The sequence below is a fragment of the Mus pahari genome, chromosome 1, assembly GCF_900095145.1.
Source record: "Mus pahari chromosome 1, PAHARI_EIJ_v1.1, whole genome shotgun sequence".
Lineage (NCBI taxonomy): Eukaryota > Metazoa > Chordata > Mammalia > Rodentia > Muridae > Mus > Mus pahari.
In genome coordinates, this window is record NC_034590.1 from 142284021 (window position 1) to 142309275 (window position 25255).

At 37.9% G+C, this 25255-nt stretch overlaps 1 protein-coding gene across 3 annotated transcripts in view; it reads right to left on the reverse strand.

Annotated features, from left to right (window-relative positions):
- The window catches only part of Prkg1 (protein kinase cGMP-dependent 1), a 1174992-nt gene that overhangs the window by 141028 nt on the left and 1008709 nt on the right, over positions 1 to 25255 (reverse strand). For all 3 annotated transcript variants that reach the window (XM_029531419.1, XM_021187092.2, XM_021187085.2), the window contains one exon: positions 1293 to 1358. In XM_029531419.1, the coding sequence (XP_029387279.1) occupies positions 1293 to 1358 (66 nt within the window). The remainder of the gene's footprint in view (positions 1 to 1292; positions 1359 to 25255) is intronic.

Here is a 25255-nt window from a genome sequence, read left to right on the forward strand (position 1 = left end):
CTTGCCAGTGCAGACTGGAGCCCAGAAGCTGTGTCCCTTCTCCAGGCCGCCCTCTAACAGGCAGTGGACTGGAGCAAAGATAGTTCTCCTTCTGTCTCAGGCCAGGAGACTGCTCCCGGGCAGACACCCCTCCTCAGGCGGGGAAAGGCGCCAGATGCCGGATCAGGCCTGGGGACTGCTGCCGGGCGAACACCCCTCCTTGGGCGGGGAAAGGCGCCAGATGACCGGAACCAGACACGGGTTCCTTCCCAGAAGCTGTGACTCTTCTCCAGTACGCCCTCTCCCCGGCAGTGCACTCTAGCTGATCTTTTTAATTAAAGGTTGTTCCTATTCTCAGTCGTAAACTCGAAGCTTGGCTCCCACCATCTTTTTATGTGTGCATTCTTTTTATTTTGTGTCAATGTAACCTGGCAGATGTGTTCACCTGGATTTCTTGTTTTTCTTCTGTATTAAAAGTCTGGTGTTCATTTGGACAAAATACATTCAGATTCAGCTCTCCCTTGAGTCAGCATCTGTCTGTCAGTTCTCTTTGACCCTTGCTCACCTGCAACCAGAAACCCGTTTGCTACAGATCGGAGACCCAATAGAGGTTAGTCTGTGGCACTGAGCCAGAGTCTTCTGGTGGCAATAACCTGCTATTTACAGTTCCCTGTAACCCCAGTAAGAGCTGTAAAGCATGATGAAGAGAAGAAACGGGACAGTGACAGATGACTCAAAAGAGCCTTTCATTTCTCTAAGTAGGTACTTGTCCACATCTAGAGCTAATGCTTTTTATAAGAGTGTCTTCTTCCCTAAGGCTTTGGTGTAGGAGTCTCAGGACAGAGAAACAGAAAAGAAACCTAAAACATACTGAGAGCATCAGTGATGAAGGTTCTAAATAAAACACCAAATGACAGTACTGGTTAAGCACCTCCTGAAAGACTCTAAAGACATACCCTTGAAATTGAGTATCCAATTCATCTGTGGTGAATTTGATGATGTATCTTTGCAAATGCATTAATTGCATGTTTTTATTAATCCTCAAAATATCCCTGTGATATTGCTCTATCTTTGCTTTTCAAGTGAACCTATGGAGCTGTAATTCATAGTGTGCATGTGCCTTATTAAAGATTACAATGCTAGACTGGCAGAAGTAGCCACTTCAAGAGTACAAGAATAAAATAGAGAACTCATCCTAAAAGGAAAATACTTTAAGCAAGTATTAACAGCTCTTCAAAATGCTGTCTAATTCCAGAACCACATATATTGCTGGTATGAGTGTGTGTTATGCATAGAAAAAGCAATGTACTTACTCTCTGTCAATCACAAGGCAGGTGACAGCCTCTGCGGCAATAACGTTTGCTGTTCTCACATCCTCCCTGCATTAAAAAAAAAAAAAAGACCCATTAGAATGGTGCAGACTTTAAGAACAAAGGCAAATAGCTATGGTGAGTTTCTTTCAGGAACCAAAGTATTACACATTTTTTGATTTATGCACCTCCAGGTTTAGGCTTCCTGTGAAGAGCCACTTTACACATACTATAAATCACACATTCCCTGCAGTTAAAACTCAGTTGTTACAATTATCAAATTTAACGTTTCACTTACACAAGTGGAAGAAGATTTTATGAGATCATTTCCTTTGCTCTTTGGGGGAAATTCTGAGTTAATTACATGATGATAAAGTTGGGAATGAATAGGTTAAAGCTTTTAATGAGTCTAGAGACATACCGCTGGAAATAGAGTATCTAATTCATTCATTATGAACTTGACACTCTTATCTTTGAGATCAAAGGATCAGTTTTAAATATTCTCTTAATATAGTAATATTACATTTATGCAGCTAAGGTTTGGAGACTTCATGGTACACAGTTATTCATCTGTCCAGAGCTCATGGTTATTCATGTTATTTGATGAATATTACTTGTAGGCACTTAAATATATAAAGAGGATCTCTTGGAAAACACATAATTTGTAACTATAGCAGGCAGTGTCAGTCTCTGAGACCTTTGAAAATCTTTTCTGGTGCATCTCCAGCAGTGAGAGATGGATTTGGTAAATTAACTTCACAAGTCATTCTCATCTACCATAAACTTAATGTTACCATTGTCATAACATTAAATGACACCTGACAGCATACCCTTTATTCTTATGATAACATTTCTAAGGCAATATAATTGATGGCAAATATGCCTGAAATATATCTCAGAGGTAATTGCATAGAAAAATGTTGTTCTGACAGGTTTTCAAACTATAAAACACAACATTCTACCCAGATCATGCATCTGAAGAACTGAAAACCAAACAGGTTTGCAATGCATCTTTTGCTATTGAAGTCTCATGAAGTTCCAAGTCACACTCTAAATTCTGTCATTTTCCTGCTGACATGCCTTTCATTAAGATTTCATTGTTGTTTATCTTCTTTCTTGAGTTAGTGTTGCTTAACAGAAACAGTATTTGGTATTTGACAAATCAGAACCAATATTCATTCACTAATATCACTTTCCCAGAAATGCCCTCACGATAGTCTTCAGCATTCATTATTTGATGCTGATTAAAAAACAAAAAACATTTTTCTTCTTTTAAAGGGAGCCAAGTTGGGATTCTTGTACAAATGCATCACATTAATACACTGATCTCAGAAGAACCGCTTCTGATGTTAATTTTTCCATATAAGATCATGACATGCCTTTGCATTACTGGGATCTACTTTTAGGTTTTTCTATAATGAGATTCTATAGGTTTCTTTGCCTAGTGCCTAACACTTCCTGAAGAGCATCCTTGGATGATCCAGATTAGGTTTCTTTTTTATATATGCCTTTCCCATTTATGTGTTACTGGTTGTGCTTTAAAGGAGAAAAATTCTTCCTTGTTTTAACTTTCATTTATTTATTCTTAATACATTCTGACCACAGTTTTACCTCCCTCCATGCCTCCCAGGCCCTCCCAAACTTCCTTCTACCCCTGTCTATTCCCCCACTGCTGTCTCCCCCAGAAAAGAATTTAAATCTACTCCACATAATAAGTTTTCCTCTGACTGTCAAGCTTTTATGGTAGTCTCAGAAGCTGCCAGTGTCAGCTTCTCATGCTTGCCTCACATTCTCTGCCTTCCAGAGAGGATGACCTCTTTTCAAAATTGACAAACATTATCTTCTCTCTTCTACCCAGGCTTCTCCAAAACATGTTGTCCTCAGACTTAAGATGCTCCTTTCCATCCATGCTTGTCCTCCGGATCCTCTTCACAGTGCCCTTTCCTAAGGTATGTTACCCTGAATTAGCTAGTAGGTTTCCTTTTATATCTGTTCTGGGTATCTTACATATCTCTACATGGAAATGACTATCACTACTTAAAACTCATATATTTATTTATGTGGCCATCCAGTTAGGGACTCAATTTCTCTTCTGCTAAGCCATATAAGCAAAGGCAGGGCCCATGACTAGATTTGATCTTTAATGCCTAATATATAGAAGGTACTTGGTATGCGTATGCTACAAGAAAGTCACAGGCATTGTATTCCCAAGCCTCGGGTGATAGAGATATCATCATTACCATCATCATCATCATCATCATCATCATCATCATCATCATCATCATCCTCATCATCCTCTATGAACATTATTAATGCAGTGCTTCAGAGGTCAGAGGCATTGGATCCTCCTGGAACTGAAATTCCAGGCAGTTTTGAGCCACCAGTCAGTGTTAGGAATGGAACTAGGTTCTTTTGCAAGAGCAGTATGCGGTCTTGATTGCTGATCCATTTATCCAGCCAGCCCCAAGTTCAGACTTCAGAGTCTCGGGAACTTGCTGTTAAACTAAGATTGACCAACCCCAAACAACGCAAACCTCGCTTCTGTGAGCATGAGAATGAAGAGACGCCATTCTGTGTCTCTTTTAACCAGCAGCACAGTGAGAACTGCAGATGTTGTATTTTCAGCTCCATTACCATTTTCTATAGAAGGTTGATTTTTGTTTGTGAAGTATGCACAGCAGGCAGAAGCACTTCATCCCCACAGGGCCTTCATAAGTTGTGAATTACTTCTTTCTTACCATGTGTTTATGGCATCATAAAGCACTACAAATGCTTTCTATGCTTAAAACAATGGTGACGCTATTATGGTTTCATAAAAACATCACTTAAAATCTACTCTTCCATATCTGTCTTTGTCTTTACTATTCATAACGTTGCCTATTCAGACTATCTGTACTGGTGCACATCTGTAAGTACAGTATCCAAACACTTGGAGGAAGGTCAGGAGGTCAAGACCAAGCTCCTGTCATCCCTGCTACCTGCCACCAAACAGAAAAAAAGAGGGGTGGGGGATTGTCTATTTAAAAACATTTCCATTTTAACTACTAAGAAACCTAATAAAAAAAATAAGTAAGATAATATTTAACTGTGAATATATTTTGTGCATATATATTTTAATGGAGTAATCATAAATAGCCAATATTTTTAAATTTTATTATATTATTTGATCTAAATTAGACATATATTTAACAAGGGATATAACGTTCTATTGGAGCAGAAGCAATAAATATTTTTATGTAGATCAGAAAATAAGCTATTAAGAAATTTAATAAAATATTTTATTTTATGTTTTAGCTTACTAAACTTAAGAATATGTACAAGCCAGGCGTGCTGGTGCATACCTTTAATCCCAGCACTCGGGAGGCAGAGGCAGGCAGATTTCTGAGTTCGAGGCCAACCTAGTCTACAGAGTGAGTTCCAGGACAGCCAGGGCTATACAGAGAAACTCTGTCTCAAAAAAAAAAAAAAAAAAAGAAAAAAACAGTTCATACTAATATCATTGATTTAATATAGCAAGTGGCAGTTATTTTTCTCAGATTGACACAAGAGAACACATGCCACCTAATCCATCAACACTCAGATCCAGCTCTTGAATGACAATCCTGGTGTTTGAACACAGATTACTTGTTCTGTAAATTAAATTCCTTCCAAGGAACTATACCATTCATAGACTTTGTCAGAGTTAAATCTGATAATAATTATACAGGATGCTGCACTATACCACAGGGACACTTGCTCAACTATGTTCATAACAGCTCTATTTGTAATTGCTAGAAACTGGAAATAACCTAGATGTCCCTCAACTGAAGAATGGATAACGAAGTTGTGGTACAACTACACAATGGAATACTATTCAGCTATTGAAAACAAAAATATTATGGATTTCGCAGGCAAATGCATGAAACTTGATAATATCATCCTGAGTTTTAACCCAGTTACCACTGGGCATGCATGGTATGTAATCACATATAAGTGGATATTAACCATAAAGTATAGGTACCATGCTACACTCCGCAGACTCAAAGAAGCTAAACAAGAAGGAAGGCTCAAGTGATGATGCTCGAATCTCATTTAGAAAGGGGAATAAAATAGTCATAGGAGGCAGATGGAAGGAGGGAACTAGGTATGAGAGGGGATGGGGGGATTAGGGTGTTTCAGGATAAGTGTGGAAAGGGACAGAGAGAGGGCAAGAGGGTCAGAGGGCCAGAAGGATGAATGAAAATCTGTAGCTGGGGGAATGGGGGCCATACATAGGATGTGCCAGAAACCTGGGATTGGTAGGGCTCCCAGGAATCAATAGGGTGACCTTAGCTGAGACTCACAGCAGTGGGGATATAGAACTTGAAGAGGCTACCTACTGTAGTCAAGCAGAAACCCAACTGGAGTGATAGGGACACCAACCCACCCACAAAGCTTTTGACTCAAAATTTATCCTGTCTAAAAGAAATTAAACAAACAAACAAACAAACAAAAACAACAACACAGGGATAGAGCAGAGACTGAGGAAATGGCCAACCAATAACTGGCTCAATTTGAGACCCACCGCACAGGCAAGCACCAGTCCCTAACACTATTAATGATACTCTATCGTGCTTGCAGACAGCCTGTCCTCTGAGAGGCTCCATTTAGCTGCTGACTGAACCAGGTGCAGAAACCCATAAACAATGGATGGAAATCAGAGACTCTTATTGAAAAGTTGGGGGAAGGATTGAGGGACCCAAAGAGGACTGGAACTCTACCGAAAGATCAACAGGGTCAACTAACCTGAGCCATTGGAGGACTGGAGGCTCTTAGAGACTGAATGACCAACCAGTGAACACACAGTCTGGACCTAACACCCACCCACCCCCTGCACCTAAATAGCAGATTGCATATCAGTCTTCATTTGGGTTCCCTAACAATAAGAGCAGAGGCTGTCCCTAAAGCTGTTGCCTGTCTGGAATATAATCTCCTAACTGGTCTGCCTTATCTGGCCTCAGTGGGTGAGGATGCCCCTAGCCCTGCAGAGGCTTGATGTGCCAGGATGGGGAATACCCAGGTTTGGAGGCCTCTACTCTCTCAGACAAGAAGGGGAAGAGAGGATAGACAGAGGGATTATGTAAAGGGGGACAGGGAGGGGAGGCAATGGGGTGGGTGGTGATATGGAAGAGTTTGGAGGGAGGAAAGGAAAGGAAGAAATGTCATAATTATAGTATAATCTCCCAAATTTAAAAAAAAGAGAGAGAAAAAAATAAAGTGCAGAGTAACTTTTGGGCGATGGCCATAATAATTATCATAAAACTGCAGTCGTTAATAAAGCCAGCACCAATATATTTTGGTGTCTAACCACAAAATAAATGTGATAGGCCTTTAATGCTTAATTTACTGGAATCCCCAGGTATGTCCTAACCAGCTATGCAGTTTTATAATGACACCATGCAATGCTTGGCAGTTGTTTAATGTCAAGTCATGCCAACATCACAGTACCCTTGTTCCTACGATTCAGGTGCTGACTGCCCCTCTATGAAGATGTCCAGAAAGGCTCTGACACCCTGCTTCTTTGAGGGACAAAAGTTCTACCTGACATGGTTTTGATGGATGTTGATCATCCACTTTGGCAAACATACTTTGGAAGAAGCTGGCAATACTGTAACTACTGTGTACATTGGTTTCTGCTGTGGGTCCAAAGACCATGATAAAAATAAATATAATCTGGATTTATATATTGTTATATGTACATATAATAAAGGGGATCCTAATGATTCTCTGTTGTCACTAAGCATTTTAGCCATGCATAGTTATAGTTTTATATAGAACATTGACTTAGATAATAAGGTTGCATATACTACTGTCTTAGACATAGAGGGAAAAACATGTAAGGAGACAACACTTTTTCTTATTATGTTGGCATGTACTTTGTAGTAGGTTTTGAGATTATACCTGACAATATTATACATCTGGAATTATAAGGCAAGGCTCAAACTAAATACACAGTGCCCTATGTGCTCAGCACATGGCTCTTGCTACTATGTATTAAGTAAAAATAGCTGTACACATAACAATCCAGACAAAGCATGCTCAGTCTTTAAAAACAAAATCTCACATTCCTACATTTCTGTGTCTGCACATTAGCTGATTACAGCACTACCAATCACAATAGTGACAAAAGAGAACCACTGAAAAACTCAGCCAACTAGGAAGCGTTTTTTCACAAGCACATTATCGATTTAAAAAGTTATAGCAAAGCCTCATGGTTTAGTAGTGGTCACTTTTGAAACCCTTTGTGAGGAGTTAGAAAAATGACAGAGCATAAAAAAAGACCCCCAAATAACTAAAACTACAGTTTTATGTGCACTGACTCTGATATTCTTTCCACTTCATCACTGGAATCTTCATCATCGCTGTATCCCAAAGTAGAGTCACTATCAGTGTCTGAATAATCCATGAGAAATCTTTACATGGACTCCTCTTAGGAAACAGTTCTCCCCTGTTTCAGGGCTACAGGAAAACTCAGTGGTGCATAGATGTCTCAAGCTCAGAGGTAGAGAGCCAAGGCAGTACAGAGTTCATGCAGGGCAGCTGGCAGAGTGGGATCTCCCTTTGCACCCTGGGGCAGCATGAACACTGTTAGCAGCGTCCTAGCACTCCCTTTGTGGCAGCCTTCATGGAAACTGATACTCCTCCCATTGCCTAGGAGCTTAAAGCAATACATGGGGCTAAGCCTGTCACTGTCATGTGCAACAGTTTAATGTCACAGTTAAGTTACTTTCACCCAGGATGAAGCAAATCTTATTTTTATCGTAAAATCAAAAGGAAATCTTAATACAACAAGTAGGACAATCAAAATGTATGGCTATGATAAGCTTCAAAGAAGCACATAAAAGGAAATCACAGAATTGCAGCAGTGAATTAATTATGGGCAATTGTATAATTTGTGGCAGAGCCGGCTGCTGATTGAAAATAGGATCCCTGAGCAGTTAGGTGTTTGGTTTGGTTTGTGTTGCTTTCTGAATCCCATCATTCTTGTTTCTACCTCTGATTCAATCAGAAAACTATTCCAACATGATTTAAACCCCAATTCTAAGAAAGGTAAATACTATATGCAGAACTGATCAGTGAATAAAGAAATTATACACTTTCCAATCATGCTTGGCATGAAATAACCAATGAGCCTTTGTCAACACATTTTTGACAAAGGTTTGATCATAAACTAAACAGTTGGAAAACAATAGTAGCTTCCAAAAATGATACAAGGAAAACTGGATATCCCAAGGCATAAGACCTATGGGTGACTCCTTTCTCTCACCACTTACAAAAATCAATTACAAGTTGATTAAAGAATTAAATATATGACTTTAAACTTTGAAACAAGTAAAGAAAATACAACATGAGTACTATTTGATATTAATATGAGCAAGAAGTTTTAGGACATGATCTCAGAAGTATGAACAACAAAACCAAGCAACAAAATGCCTCAAACATGAAAGGAAACAGTTGATAGTCTATAGGCAACCTAACAATGGGAGAAAATATTTTCATCCTGTACACCTGACAGGAGATAATGTCTGGAATCTGGAAGGAACTCCAGCAAGTCAATTGCCAACGTTTCCAAATAATTAAGTAGAAAAATGGTGGGAAGACCAAAATGAATATTTCTTTAAAAACAGTAATGACCATCAGGGTTATAAAAAACAAACAAACAGATAGCTATTCAGTTGTTACTAATCATCAGGAAAAATAAAATCATAATCTCGCAAAGTCTCTCATCTCAGTTTGACTCTCTCTGTCTGTCTCTGTCTTTCCCTCTCCTTCTCCCCCTCTTTCTCTCTCTCACACATATACCACAACACACACACACACACACACACACACACACACACACACACACACACACTGACTTACTTTCAGTAAGTAGAACAAAGTCATGTGGCTGAACGTGGTATATGGGGGACTTTATGCATTATTGGCAGAAGTGTACATGAGTAAGTCATTATGAAAATTGGTGTGGACATTAAAAAATGTACAAGTATAACATGATCCCACTACCCAAACAATGGTTCCAGAGAAAAAGAAATCATTATATTAAAAAAGACACCTTAAAAATTAGTAGAAACAAATTTCTCCAGATTGGTTATGTACCTATGTAGTTTATGTATCACATAGGTCATGATTTAAGTCCTTAATGAACTCTCCTCTATTCATAAAATAGAGAGAAGTTTAGTTTAAGAAATAAAAATCTGACTTATACAAATTTCCCTAATAGCTATCTGCTCTAATCACTAACATGCTAATCTGACAGCAACATATTCTAAATGTAGATCTGGCAAGGCATGGTGGTGTAGACTTGAAGTCTCAGCACTCACAAGGCCGAGAGAGAGGAGCATTAAGAGTCTGAAGCCTAAGAACCAGTGTTAACCACACACACACACACACACACACACACACACACACACACACTCACACACACACACAGTTTACATGGGCTTGTAAGTGTAACATTTCCTAGATCCTTCATGTTTCTGGTACTGTCCCAAGAGCTTTACTTGTAATATTTCAAGGAAGGGAAATAAGCTAACAATAAGCTAATAACTGTGACCTAGGATCAATATTTGAACACTGGCAGGTTGACTGCAGAACCTGTGTTCTTTATTCGGGTATGGTAATTTTTTTGTAGTACCTGTTATAAATACCCACAAACTTGTCTTCATTTACAAAACAAAAAGAAAAAGAAATTTCAGGTGTAATTGGATATACCTTTAATCTCAACAGTCAGTAGACAGAGGAAGATAAATCTTTTGTCAGTTCAAGGCCAACCTGGTCTACATAGCAAGTTCCAAGCCAGCCAGGATTATGTGGTATGATCCTGTCCCCAAACAGCAGCAGCAGTAGCAGCAGCAGCAGTAGAAGTAGCAGCAGCAGCAGCAGCAGCAGCAACAACAACAACAGCAACACAACAACAACAACAACAACAACAACAACAATAACAACAAAAGGAATATACAAATAGTAATGCTAAAAGTTGAGCAATGCAGTAATGGCTTGGTTTCTCAGACTCAGAAATTCCCTTTCTGACTCTAAGACATTTGGTTGGCATGACAACCTTCCTCCTTGCCCCAGACAGAATTGAAAGTAGAGCTGTCTCTGAATGCCGTCCTTTCTTAGAATGTGGACTAGGCACAGGGTTGGCTTTGGTTTTATCCGATAAAATATGATAGACTGTGACTTCAGAGACTTTTCTTCAGATTCTTCTAGAAAAAGATTTTGTGTAGAAAAGAAGAAAACGCTACTGGAGATGCGAGGTGCTGTATGCTATGTAATGTTTCTTTATATCTGTCTCTGTAACGTACTTCTGTTAATCTGCTCTCTATTTACAGTAATTGAAGTATGGAATCAACCAACATGATCATTGATTGATGAATGGATTAAGGATGTATGTGGTACATCTATGCACAATGGAATATTGAACCATAAAAATTAAATTATAGTATTTGGCACAACAGAGACAAATTTAAAATACATTGTATAGCTCTAAATAAGCCAGACATGAAAAGACAAATATCTTATGATAATCCCATACATAGAATTTAAGGAAGTTAATTCCATGGCATTTAAGAGTGAAATTGTAGTTCCCAGAGACTGGGTCTGATGGTTTTAATTAAAATGGCCCTCCTAGGTTTCTATGTTTGAATGGTTTGTCATCAGTTAGTGGAACTGTTTGGGAAGGATTAGGAGGTGTGTCCATGTTGTAGGATATGTGTCAATGGCTGAGGGAGGTTGAAGTTTCAAAACATCATGGCAAACACAAAGTCTCTCTTTATGCCTGACTGTGGACAAGGATGTAAACTCTCAGCCCCATATCTGTCCACCTACTACCATACTCCCAGACATGTAGTTGTGGACTAATCCTCTAAAACTGAAAGCTAGACTTAAATGCTTCTTTTAATAAGAGTTGCCTTGGTATCTTCACAGTAATAGGACAGCAACCAAGACAACAGGACAATGATCGGAGGTGATAGGAAGAGATCTATCATCTGAAAAAAAAGTCCCATTAAACATATTCTGGTGCTTCTTCACACATCAGGGTGTCTATAGTTAACAGAAATATATATTTCAAAAAACTGAAGAGATTTGGATAATTTTCATAACAAATAAATAATAAATGTTTAAGGAGATAGAAATGTTATTTCTACTGGTTTTTATATAATATATATTGTTCATTATACCTTACAAATATCTGAAATTACTGTATTAGTGAAGAAAGTTATTATTGAACATAAATTATTAATAAATGTAAAAAATTTATACAAACAGGAAAAAACATGTTCTTATAAATTTTTTTTCTCCTAGGCTTCATGGGTAGATATATCCATTATTATGTTAGCTTACTTCCTGAAGCAATGCATAGTTATTTGGAATAATATCCATGGAAGGATACAGGAACTACAAAAGAGCTATAAAGTTTGAGTAATTCAAGTTTCACAATCCTTTACATATTACTTTTGCTAGGTTGACAGCATAATGCATTTTTTGACATAGAAACTTTGTATTATATGGTTTATTTAAATGACAATGAACACATATATTTACTGAATTGAAATACATGAAATTACTTTAGCTGTTAAAAATAGCTGAATATGAGTAAGTTCGTGTGGTTCAACTTAATACATGAAGGTACTAACAGTGAAGCAATGAATAGATACTTGTTGCTATTTCTTTCCTTTTGTGCTCCTGATGTAATCTCAGCTGGGCTACGACTCAACCCTAGCCCATATTTCTTTCATAACTATAGCTGAATGATTTCATTCCCCTGAATGTTAAGAATTAATTTGTGGCTTTTCTTCCTTCTCTATAGTCATTTCTGATGCCTCTTTTCATATTCCTTTATGGCTGGTGTTAGAATTATCACCAAATACCATGCATGGGCAGATAATCTGGTCCCAGAAGACATGAGCTATTATTAAGTAAAAAATCCCATATATAGGACAACTTTCTAGGAGCTGTTGTCCAGAAAGTCTCCAGAAATACCTGCAAAACTATACAGGTTATTGACATTGCTGTTGTTAAGAGCAACAGAATGGTAAGACACTATTATTAAAGACACCACATACCTTGGTTGCTGAGTATAAAAAAAAATGTTGACATCATAACTTTCATGATGTCAGACAATGCTATTCAGGAAACTAAAAGATAGGGGTAAGCAACAATATGCTACAACTTTAGACTTTATAAGCTATAATACTATAATAATATAATATATACTATAATATATGTAATATAATACCTAACTAGCTAGGCAGGCAGTTACTGATGAGATAGCAGCATGACTGTTATGATAATAAGCACATGATTACGATTTTGTTTTTATTTTTGAAACTAAATATAGTATCATTTGCCCTTCCCCCTTTCCTCCATCTCACCTCTCCAAATGTTACCCCCTTGTTCTTTCTCAAGTTCATGGCTTAACTTTTTTAGTTATATATATTCTCCTGAATACATAAATGCACCTTAGTCCACATGATGTTACTTGTATATATTTGGTTTCAGGATGACAGTTTAGTATTGGATAGCAAACTAAAGGGCTCTTTCCTAGAGACTTCTCCTCTCACTGTTCCAGAGTTGGTTTTAGTTTTTTTGTCTAAGGCTGGGGCTCCGTGAGATTCCTCCTTTCCATTTTCACCAACTGATTTCAGATCGGATCTGACATCAACTTCATAGGAGGTAGTTAATGCCTGGTAATGTTTATCTGGTTATAGAGTGGTCCTGGGGACTGAGATGAATGTGATGAATGTGTGTGTGTGTGTGTGTGTGTGTGTGTGTGTGTGTGTGTGGAGAGAGAGAGAGAGAGAGAGAGAGAGAGAGAGAGAGAGAGAGAGAGAGAAAGAGAGCACTTGTCCTCTGAGTTGATTAAATAATCTTTTCTTTGCAGCCTGTGGTGGGGAACACAGAGATTTTGTTTCTCTTCACTCACAGATTTGTAAGGTACTCCTATTTTATTCTTTATATTTTGAAAGCAAAGGGAAATATACTAGAATCATGGCTCGATGGACAGAATCTTAAGTAACAGCTCATCAGAGGCGAATGCTAAATAGCAAGTCACATATTAAGGCAGTATAATCTAAACAAAACATATCCACTGTAGGACTTATGGTTTCTTGTAGGTAAGTACAGAGGGAGGCCTCCCATGTCTTCTTCCACCACCAGCATGGCTGGCTGGCTTGGTTTTCATTTCAATTTGCACATGTGGAGTGTGGATCACTGCACTCCTTTACAGCTCATTAGTGTTTGACAGGAAAGCTTCCCAGATTCTACATATCATAGTTTTCAATGCTTCTCAGGGGAGTCATCCTAAATCCAAGGATATCTTTCACTAGAAGAAAAGAATTAAAACCTTATAATTATGATCTATCATCCGAATATTAAGTTGTGTAAGACAGGATCTCTATACTAAATAAATTTGCATGCTAACATTATAATAGTGACTAAATATTCCTTGTAAACAAACTAAATAAACACATGACAAATAACAGATTCTCATTGTCAAATGTCGTGAACAATGTGGAAAATGCTTATAAAAGCATACTTGGAAAAGTAAAAACCCAAATTGGGGATTAAATAGGCCTCTTTCAGGGGAGAATGGTACTAAATAGTTTAAAATAATGTTAAAGTGAAAGTAGTCTTTTAAAATAAATGCTTCTCAAATATTTTGCATTATGACTTATTTGGGTAAAACACTAACAAAAATTATAAGTGATTTTACAGTTAATTCAATTCAGAATAATTTCAGCTAAGGCAGAAATTAACATTGAATCAATGACAAACAGAAGCTAGTGAATTAACAGTTGGAAGGGATATCCAATTTAAATAAAGTTACATGTGCCAAATCACTACATAAAATCAAACTCCATTTGACTTATTTAACACACCAATCAACATCCACCAAGAATATGATATATCAGACTTGCTATACCTATCCAGCACTTGTTACATAGGAACAAGATACTGATATTTTAAAATATTAAATAATATCCAGATAGTGCACTAAAATGGTCCTAAAATATTTGCAGCTTAACTATCAAACTATCTTAAAATAATTAGTTCAATATGTCAAAATGTTTACAAATTGATTTTAAAAATACATAATTATCAATCTACATATTCAGTGCAATCCCTATCAAAATTCCAACTCAATTCTTCAACAAATTAGAAAGGGCAATTTGCAAGTTCATCTGGAATAACAACAACAACAAAAAACCTAGGATAGCAAAAACCATTCTCAACAATAAAAGAACCTCTGGTTGAATCACCATGCCTGACCTCAAGCTGTACTACAGAGCAATTGTGATAAAAACTGCATGGTACTGGTACAGTGACAGACAGGTAGATCAATGGAATAGAATATTAGACCCAGAAATGAACCCACACACCTATGGTCACTTGATCTTTGACAAAGGAGCTAAAACCATCCAGTGGAAAAAAGACAGCATTTTCAATAAATCGTACTGACTCAACTGGTGGTTAGCATGTAGAAGAATGAAAATTGATCCATTCTTATCTCCTTGTACAAAGCTCAAGTCTAAGTGGATTAAGGAACTCCGCATAAAACCAGAGACACTGAAACTTACAGAGGAGAAAGTGGGGAAGAGCCTTGAAGATATGGGCACAGGGGAAAAATTCCTGAACAGAACAGCAATGGCTTGTACTGTAAGATCAAGAATCGACAAATGGGCCAGGTGTGGTGGCACATACTTTTAATCCCAGCAATCGGGAGGCAGAGGCAGGCAGATTTCTGAGTTCAAGGCCAGCCTGGTCTACAAAGTGAGCGCCAGGACAGCCAGGGCTATACAGAGAAACCCTGTCTCGAAAAACAAAACAAACAAACAAACAAAAATACAAATGAGACCTCATAAAATTGCAGCTTCTCTAAGGCAAAGGACACTGTCAGTAAGACAAAACAGCAACCAACAGATTGGGAAAAGAGCTTTACCAGTCCTAAATCTGATAGGGTGATAATATCCAATATATATAAAGAACTCAAGAAGTTGAACTCCAGAAAACCAAATAACCCTATTTAAAAATGGGGTACAGAGCTAAACAAAGAATTCTCAACTGAGGAATACCGAATGACTGAGAAGCACCTAAAAATGTTCAACATCCTTAATCATCAGGGAAATGCAAATCAAAACAACTCTGAGATTCCACCTCACACCAATCAGAATGGCTAAGATCAAAAACTCAGGTGACACAGATGCTGGCGAGGATGTGGAGAAAGAGGAACACTCCTCCATTGCTGGTGGGATTGCTAGCTTGTACAACCACTCAGGAAATCAGTGTGGCAGTTCCTCAGAAAATTGGACATAGTACTACCAAAGGATCCAGCAATACCACTCCTTGGCATATACCCAGAAGATGCTCCAACTTATAATAAGGACACATGCTCCACTATGTTCAAAGCAGTGTTATTTATAATAGCCAGAAGCTGAAAAGAACCCAGATGTCCCTCAATAGAGGAATGGATACAGAAAATGTGGTACATTTACACAATGGAGTACTATACAGCTATTAAAAGCAATGAATCTAGGAAATTCTTAGAGAAATGGATGGATCTGGAGGATATCATCCTGAGTGAGGTAACCCAGTCACAAAGGAACACACATGATATGCATTCACTGAAAAATGGATCATAGCCCAGAAGCTTGGAATACTCAAGATACAATTTGCAAAGCACATGAAACTCAAGAAGAAGGAAGACCAAAGTGTTGATACTTCAATCCTTCTTAGAAGGGGGAACAAAATACTCATGGAAAGAGTTACAAAGACAAAGCTCAGAGCAGAGACTGAAGGAATGACCATCCAGAAACTGACCCACCTGGGGATTCATCCCATAAACAACCACCAAACCCAGACACTACTGCAGATGACAACAAGAGCTTGCTCGAAGGACCCTGAAATAGCTGTCTCCTGAGAGTCTCTGCCAGTGCCTGGCAAATACAGAAGTAGATGCTCAGTCATCCATTGGATGGAGCACAGGGTTTCCAATGAAGGAGCTAGAGAAAGTACCCAAGGACCTGAAAGGGTTTGTACCCCTATAGAAGGAGGAACAATATGAACTAACCAGTACCCCCAGAGCTACTTGGACTAAACTACTAATCAAAGAAAACGCATGGTGGGACTTGTGTCTCTAGATGCATATGTAGCAGAGGATGGTCTAGTTGGCCATCAATGGGAGGAGAGGCCCTTGGTCCTGTGAAGGTTCTATGCCCCAGTAAAGGGGATTGCTAGGGCCAGGAATTGGGAGTGGGTTGGTTGGGGAGCAGGGGAAGGGGGGAGGTGATAGGGGATTTTTGGAGAGGAAAATAGGAAAGAGGATAACATTTGAAATGTAAATAAAAATATCTAATAAAGAAAGGGACTATTCACTTAAAATATTAGGAAAAGATATGAACTTGAATTTACTGTGGAGTTCAGAAGAAGGTGTTGGATCCTTTAGAGCTGGAGTTACAAGCAGTTGTGAGCCAGCTGATGTGGGTACTGGGAACTGGTACCCTACAAGAGCAGTATATATTCTCGACAACTGTGCTTGTGAGCCTAGAAGTAACTTCTGAGTGGAAAAGTTGCTGAGATCTTTCCTAGCTGCCAAACTTTTAGTTTTATGAATATAGTTACCAGCATCTATCCACCCACCACAGAGCTATTCCCTTCAACCTTCATACCCAAATCACTCCCACCTATCAGGGACAGCATTCATTTATGCCCCTGTAGCCTGATCACACAGAGATGCCAGACCGGCAGCTAGAGCCAGTCAAAGTCTTGACATAGTATCCTGCAGTCTCACTTACAGGATTACCCTGTGCCTCCTTTCACTGCCAGCAATCATAGGAACTAGATGACACACTAAGGAAGGCATTTTTCAGCAAGGGCATCTTCTTCTTAACACCTGAAGGATCTACGACAGTGACATTTCAAATCTCTTAAGGGGTTAGATCAAAATTATACACAGATAAATGCAGACATCAGAAAGATCCACATGCATGTACATAATAATTAAGTCATATTTAGTACTGGCTTTGGAGTATTATTGTTAATGTTTCCACTAGAAGTTGAGGAATAGGTTTTGTATTCACAATTATCATTATGTATTTAATATCATAATGATGTTATATTATTCATTTAATCACATGTACTACATTAACCAAAGATAGCAACCCCAAGTCTTTTCACTAAGATATGAACTTAGGAAATAGTAGTTAGAGGAACAGATCCAAGAGTTACTCTTCTGGGTTCAAATGCAGAAATACCGCCGATTAGTAACAGAATCTGGAGTCAGATATTTAGTTTTCTAATTGTTGAAATTTTTGTTTACAAAATGGCAAGAAAATAGTCTTTAGTAGGGCCATTATATGAAGAACAATTGAACAAGTACATAAAAAGAAGCTAGATTCTTGTCTGGCATACTGAAGTACTTAATAAACATTAGACAGAATTGTTATTCCATCGTTAACATAGCATATCTAAACCAATAGAGTGCATTCAGTCTGACTTTGTTACACATCATGATTGCCATGACTCTCTCATTAATCTGGAAAGTTCTCAAGGATCAACGCTCATTTTTTTTATATTGAACCAATCCCTCTTTTCTTGATACAAAAATATGCTTTCAAAGAACAAGAAAGAATTTGAAATCAAACTGTAGGAATTATCCATTATGACTTAACATGAAATCCAAAATCTGTAGACATTAATGTTTTTTGCTATAATATAGAAAAAATCTTTCACATCCCATCCATTCCTATAATAAGGTTCTCAGTCTTAACCAATAAAAATAACAGTCAATTTAATTTGAATTTTATATAAATGAGTATTTCTTAGTATTTCATAAGTAATAATGTACACATAGTAAAAATAAATCATTGTTTATCTGAATTCCCCAGACATCATTTGTTTTACCTGGCCACCCTGAAGAAAGTTTCTGAATAAATAGACTGAGAAAGCAGTCCTTCTTGCTGGGTAGATAGAGGCAAGACACAAAATAAACTGCTTTTTTTCAAGAGTTGACAGTCCTGTAGCTTAAGAGGTATTATCTAGAGCTGTATTGCAGTGTGACCCATGCTGCACAGGAATGAACAGAGGGACAACAAATGACCTGCAAGACCCTAACTCTGACTGGATGCTGGGAATGATGTTGAAGAATGGTATCTGTCAACAACACAGGGGACCCAGGAAAACAAAACGGTGCTGAAGGGGTATAAGAACTCCTATATGTGTGTGTATGTTTAAAACTTACTCCACAGAAAAAGCAGGGTGATCATTTCAACATGAAAAACCTGTGAAAAGGCAGGAAAAGATATTTCCCATGGCAAATCTACCAAGTGATTCCTAAGAGCTGGACCTTAAGGGGAAGTAGAGAAGCTCAACAGTGAGGCCTGCAACGCTGGGACAGCACAAAGGATAAATGGGTTGTAGGCTGACTATATAAATATTGAAAACTCCAGCCAATTGCTTACTTCTAATCTCTGGCAGAAAAAAAAAAAGAAAGAAAAGAAAAGCAAGCACAGGACAGCAGGAGACATGGTGTGGTCAGTTCATTCCCTGTTTTGCTTTCTATTGCTTGGCCCTAAATCAAACTACCAGGAAGAACCATCAACCCCCTCCCCCTAGGAAACAGAAAGATGACTATAGGACCTACCAGTAGCATTAGGAGCCCGGAGCAATCCTCCCTTCTCTGGCCCAATTGTTCTCATCATGCATTTCCTTTGTATTCCAGTCTGTGTGGCAGACTGGACATATATGAGTCAAACGATTTCTGTCCTGGGTCCAGTAGCATAGATGTACACCTACTGCATATTCTACAGAAGGGATGTGTATCTCATGCATATTCTGTAGAATGATCTCCATCTAGTGTGTATTTACTTACTCTGTTCCATTCACAGCTACTCTTCTAAGAATGTGAGGGATCCAGTACACTAAGCACTTCCCTCACTATATGATGAATAATACTTAATTGAACACCTGCTGCATTGTGAGTACTGGGACAAGCCAGAACATTGTGGCCTTTAATTCAGAGCTGCTGCTCCTCATGCGGATCATCATGAATACACACGGTACCAAAACCAGCTGCGGAACAACTGAAGCCAAAGTTCAGTGTTACTGATATTTGGGAGAGAAAGCAATTATGGGGCACATCTCTGTGCCAGGTATTTGCTACCTAACAGTGAAATCCGTGTTGTCATGAGTTCAAGGCCAGCCTGAAACACGTAGCAGTTGTCAGGTAAGTCAAGGCTCTATAACAAAATATTGTCTCATAAAACAAATAAATTAATTACAATGGCATCGGATAACGGTAAACTGAATTAATTTAATCCTGTGCTTCTGTGCTTGGGTATTTGAGGGTCAGTGAATTATATTCAAATCTGGTTTTGGAAAAAATGTTCAAGTAATGGGAGTTTTTATATTTTAAAGGGATGCTCAGAGAATAAAAAAAAGGAAAATATAAATATGATACTGTCCATATCTGATATATTCAATACAGGCAACTTGTCATTTGGCTCTTTGCAGACCCCTCGGCAGATAACAAAACTGAAATTCCGGGGCTGGAAAGAAGGCTCAGCAGTTAAGAGCACTGACTGCTCTTCCAGAGGTCCTGAGTTCAATTCCCAGAAACCACATGGTGGCTCACAGCCATCTGTAATGGGATCTGATGCCATCTTCTGGTGTGTCTGAAGACAGCAACAATGTACTCACCTACATAAAATAAATAAATAAATCTAAAAAACCCAAATAAATAAAACAAAAGTGAAGTTCCAAGAGTTTCATAGCTTTATCTGAAGTCATGTAGCTAGAAATCAGCACATAGACATTTTAATCCAAATTTATCTCTATTCAGTGTCCATGTACCTTAAACTGAATGTGTCAAATCCCCAATTATGTGTGACTTTTTTTTACCTGAGAAAGTGAACCAAGAACACTATTCTACAGACTGTATCTAGCTTGAACTCCCCCACTGTAGCAACATAGATGCAAACTCACATTTATATAATCATTTCCAATGTTGTACAACAACAAAACCTGCTCAGCCACCCCTTCCATTCTTTTATTCAAGTCCAAATCCTTAATTAATGTTTTCTCAGCAGTAACAAAAACGAAATCTACCCTGCCCCTAATTGCTTAGTGAGTTAACAATAACTTCTGCACACTCACTACATCTTCTATGGCTCAAAGGGAAATGCTCAATAAATTCAGTTATAGCTTAGTTAAAATACCACACTATTTCATAGACTCTTAAAGATCATGCAGCAAATAATGTTCTAATTAAACAATGTCTTGGGCAAACTTTCCATAATTTTATTAGGTTCTACTGAGCCTAATTCTGTGCAGACATGGTAAAAAGCCTTGTAGCAATCAGTTGTCTGCTTTCCTCTACAGAAACATGGAAAACTTCCTATCTCTAACCAACAGCCACAGCTGTCTGGTATCTAGTGAGGAACAACCAGTCCTTTCACCCCATCTGATACACATACCATTTTCCCTGCCAGCACTGAGATTGTTGGCTGCTTTGTTTTATGTACCAAACAGCCAAGTTGGCTCTCTAAATTCAAAAGTGCCTTTGAAGAGTCAGATTTTCTTGTCCTGATCTTCCATCAATCTTCTCTTCTTCACTCTTTTGTGTTTTGATACACCCACCTAGCCATCCATTTACTGTTTAAGTGTAAAAGAACTATGTGAAGTGCTATAGCAGATGTGATGACAAGCAATGTATAGCTTTACTTTCAATAAATGTATAGCTTAATTAAGACGATGCATGAATCACCAACAATCTTTGTGTTAATGATGTATCGGCAACCATGCAAATTTTAGTTTAAAATAACTAGACTGAGAGTTTCATGTTGACACTTTCTGCAATAGATATTTTCATGTTAATATATTTATGTTTCAAAGCAATTCTGTGATTTGGTTACTATTACACGTTCTCACTTTAATAGATAAACAACAGGTAAACTGGGGTAAACAAATTGGCCCAGGTCATAAAGTTTGATGAGTGAAAAAAAAAAATAGTCAAATCCTGACAGTGTGACTTTAGGCAACAAGCATTATGTTTCTTTTATTACAAGATATTAAACTTCCTCTTCTCAACAGTCACAATAATGACATAATTTTACACTATCTCTTTAGAGCAACATGATCAAAATTCTCTAAGAATGTCCTGTTTTCCAAGTCTACACAGCTAAGCCTTTCATAACTCTTGTCTTTAATGCTCTGCTGCTATGTTCACAGCTGCTAGGAGCAGAAAAGTCCCAACCCAGCTTATATCAGATTCTACTCAGGCCCTTACCACACATCAGACAATTTCAAAGCTTAATACCGTACAAACATGGGAGTGCTCAGCAGCACGTGAACAGAGAAGACCAAGAAAATAGGATTCCAGAAGGAAAACAGAAGAAGAGAGGTAGAGAACTTGAGACAAGAGAAAGGATCCTATCTGTTTGGGATGGATAACTCATTACTCCTTACCCTGATTGGATCCTGGAATCCATAACCCTTGAATCTATGGACTGTTTCACTGTCTATCTGACAACACCAGTCCTTTACCATTTGCACTAGTTGGAGTTGGACTTTTGATGTTTACAATAAAATCTTACACAAAGTACAGATTTTAAAACATATACGTGACTTTAAAAATTAGGACATTTGGGGCTGGAGAGATGACTTAGTGGTTAAGAGCACTGACTGCTCTTCCAAAGATCCTGAGTTCAATTCTCAGCAAGCACATGGTGGCTCACAACCATCTGTAATGGAATCCGATACCCTCTTCTGGTGTGTCTGAAGACAGCAACAATGTACTCACCTACATAAAATAAATAAATCTTTTACAAATCTAGTACATTTACTTAACGTGTGTGCATGCATTGTAAGTGTGTCATGTGTATGCACATACACACATTTGAGAAGGTCAGAGAAAATTTGTTGGTATTCTCTCTTCCTATCATGTGGGTCTAGAAAGTCATTAGGCACGATATAAGTATCTGTACCCTCTGAGCCAATGTGCCAGCTTATGACACAGATATTATCTTCAGTTTCCGGCTTGAAAGACACGAGACTCTTGAGAATTTATGTTAAAAGCACAAAGACAATGTAAGACAGTGGGAGGGGCTTTGTAAATCCTACAAGCTAAATGAAGAGCTCTTGGGGTGGGGAGGAGGAAAAACAGATGCAAGCAGAAGCTCTAGGAATGGATATCTGAAACAGAAGACATTTATGAAATCATAAAATATTGACAAGATTTGGGTTTATCATCATAAAAGAAAACATGTTCTACATAGTGGATGTGGCATATATGATGACATGGGAAGGCCATCTATACTGTCAGAAGGTATCTGAATGAGACCGTAACAAGCACAGAATATTAGATGTGCAGACATTAAATTATTTATTTAAGGGAATGCTAACAACAGAATCACAACCCTTAATTAGATCACTGTGGTTAGGTCAAGTATTATAGTACCTGAAGAGAAACTAATAAATTTACATAAGGGCTCAATGAGGTAAATAAAAAATCCCTTAGAAGAAACTCTCCACATTCATTCTGTTTTGATTAAGCCCGAAGTCTGCCACAGTAGAACTTTCACATACACCTTCTCCCAAAGCAACAAGAGAAGCATACATACAAGCATTAGACAGTGTGGGCAATATGTGGGCACACTGACCACTAACACTGGATGTGTGAAAATGATACTTTCTTTACCCTGGAGTGCCTATGACCTTAATTTTCTCATTCAGGGAGTATGTACCTAGGCAGAAAGCAGGAGAGAGATGAAAGCAGAAGATATAGATCATTAAAATGTAATTTAATAAATGTGCAATGATGTGGCCAGAATACAAGGATAAAATATTGCTGGGGATGGAGAGATGATTCAGCTGTTCAGCTTACATACTGTTCTTGCAAGGCATGTGAGTTTGGTTCCCAGTACTCACATCAGGTGGCTCACAACTATCTGAAACTCTATCTTAAGAGAGTCCAGTGTCCTTTTCTGGAATCTGTGAGCACCTACATTCTTATGTGCATACCCTCAGTCAAATACATATTATATACATAATCAAAAATAATATTTCTTTTTTTTTTTTTACAAATTTCCTTTAAAAAGAAGATAAACAGCAAGAACTTTATGAACAACAGCCTTCTTAGAAAAACTTTAGTCTTAAAAAATAACAAAGGGTGGTTTAGGCAAGGTAAAGGGTTGAAGAAGAGATGGTCAGTCATTTGAGGCAGAAACTTCTTGGGAAGAAAAGCAGAAAGTTGAACAGTTAGAGAAATCACCACTTGTGAGCTGTTGGTGGTCCAAAGCAATATTCTCAGACTAATAAAATAATACACTAGGCAAAAGGCTGGGGCCAGAACACAGAAGGACCTAGAGAGAGGTCCAAACTTCTTAATATACTAAGCAAAGAACTATCAAATAACACTACACAAAGTGTGTCCAGGAAACTTTTGAGCATGGAGGCATTTCACCTTGATCCTCAAGATCAAACTATTTATATCGAGAGAAAGCCTAAAATTAGATAAGATTGCGACATTCCCACTGGCATACATAGCCACAGTCATCTGTCAGAGCCTAATGTTCAGAATTATATTGAAATTTTGTCTTCGTGTCAAAGCAATAGATCAGTTAAAATACAAATCACTACCATCTTGGCTAAGAGATTTTAATAACAGATGCCCCACAATATAAATTAACTTTTGTTATCTGTAAATCCTCTAGTCCAGAATGAGATGTCAACACACACTGTCATTACACTGACAAGGGACATAAATAGCTTTTTAAAAAGTGTAAAATAGCTGACATTTTTGTGCATTTAGCATATGCCAGTCCCCACATCATATGCTCTATATAAATTGTTTACATGTTATATACCTAAATTATGTCTCTAAAATACTTAACTATACTACTACCCCCCTTTCATCTGCAATTTCCCATACAAATAGTATGTGATGGAAGACTGGGAGGAGTGTAGGAGAGTGGAGCTAGCAATGTAGTTGGTAGAGTGCTCACCTAACATGAGCAAAGCCTTGGGTTTAAACCTTAGCACCAAAACAATGCTGGCAATGATTGTTTAAAAAGTAGAGCAATCAAGGAGGGAGAAAAGAAGAAATAAGTAGTGGCACCCAAACACACTCATTCTGAACCATTCTAGTGTTAGATCATAGACCAGTGTGGTGGTTTGAATAAATGATCTCTATAGTCCCATAGGGAGTGACACTATTAGGAGGTATGGTTATGAAATAGGGGTGGTTTTGTTGTAGGAAATGTGTAACTAGAGGGTGGGCTTTGAGGTTTCAGAAGCCCAGGCTAAGCCTAGTGGCTCACTTAGTCTTCCCACCGCCTGAGGATCCAGATGCAGAAGTCTCAGCAACCTGTCCAGCACTATGTTTGTCTGCATGCTGCTATGCAACCTACCATGATGACAACGGACTAAACCTCTGAAACTGTAGGCCAGCATTTACTTGTCTGTAAAAATGGAACCCTGATAATATTCCATGCTGATAAAAACTCAATATGATACTCCAAATGAAGACCTTTAGGAACTTTCAGGATAGCATTTGAAATGTAAATAAAGAAAATATCTAATTAAAAAAAGAAAGGAAAAAAAAAGAATTTCTGGCTATATCATCATGCCGCACAGTTACCAATATTATCTTTGTTCAAAATTAGCACAAAACTACTAGGGGTAACTTCAATGAGCTATCTTATAATGAAAAAAACTATATTCTATAAGATAGAAGGGTTCTAAAATTCAGACTAACAGTAATTTAATGAATAATATCAAAATAAACTGTTTCCCTCGATTATTTCTTGTATAATAAAAGACAAATGTTTAATCATTTACATGTTATGAAGTGAAATGTGATTCACCTAGATAGTAAGATTTGGACTAAGTCCTAAACAAGCCACTCTTTGGCTATTTATCTTTGACATCCATTGTGTGCATATGAAACA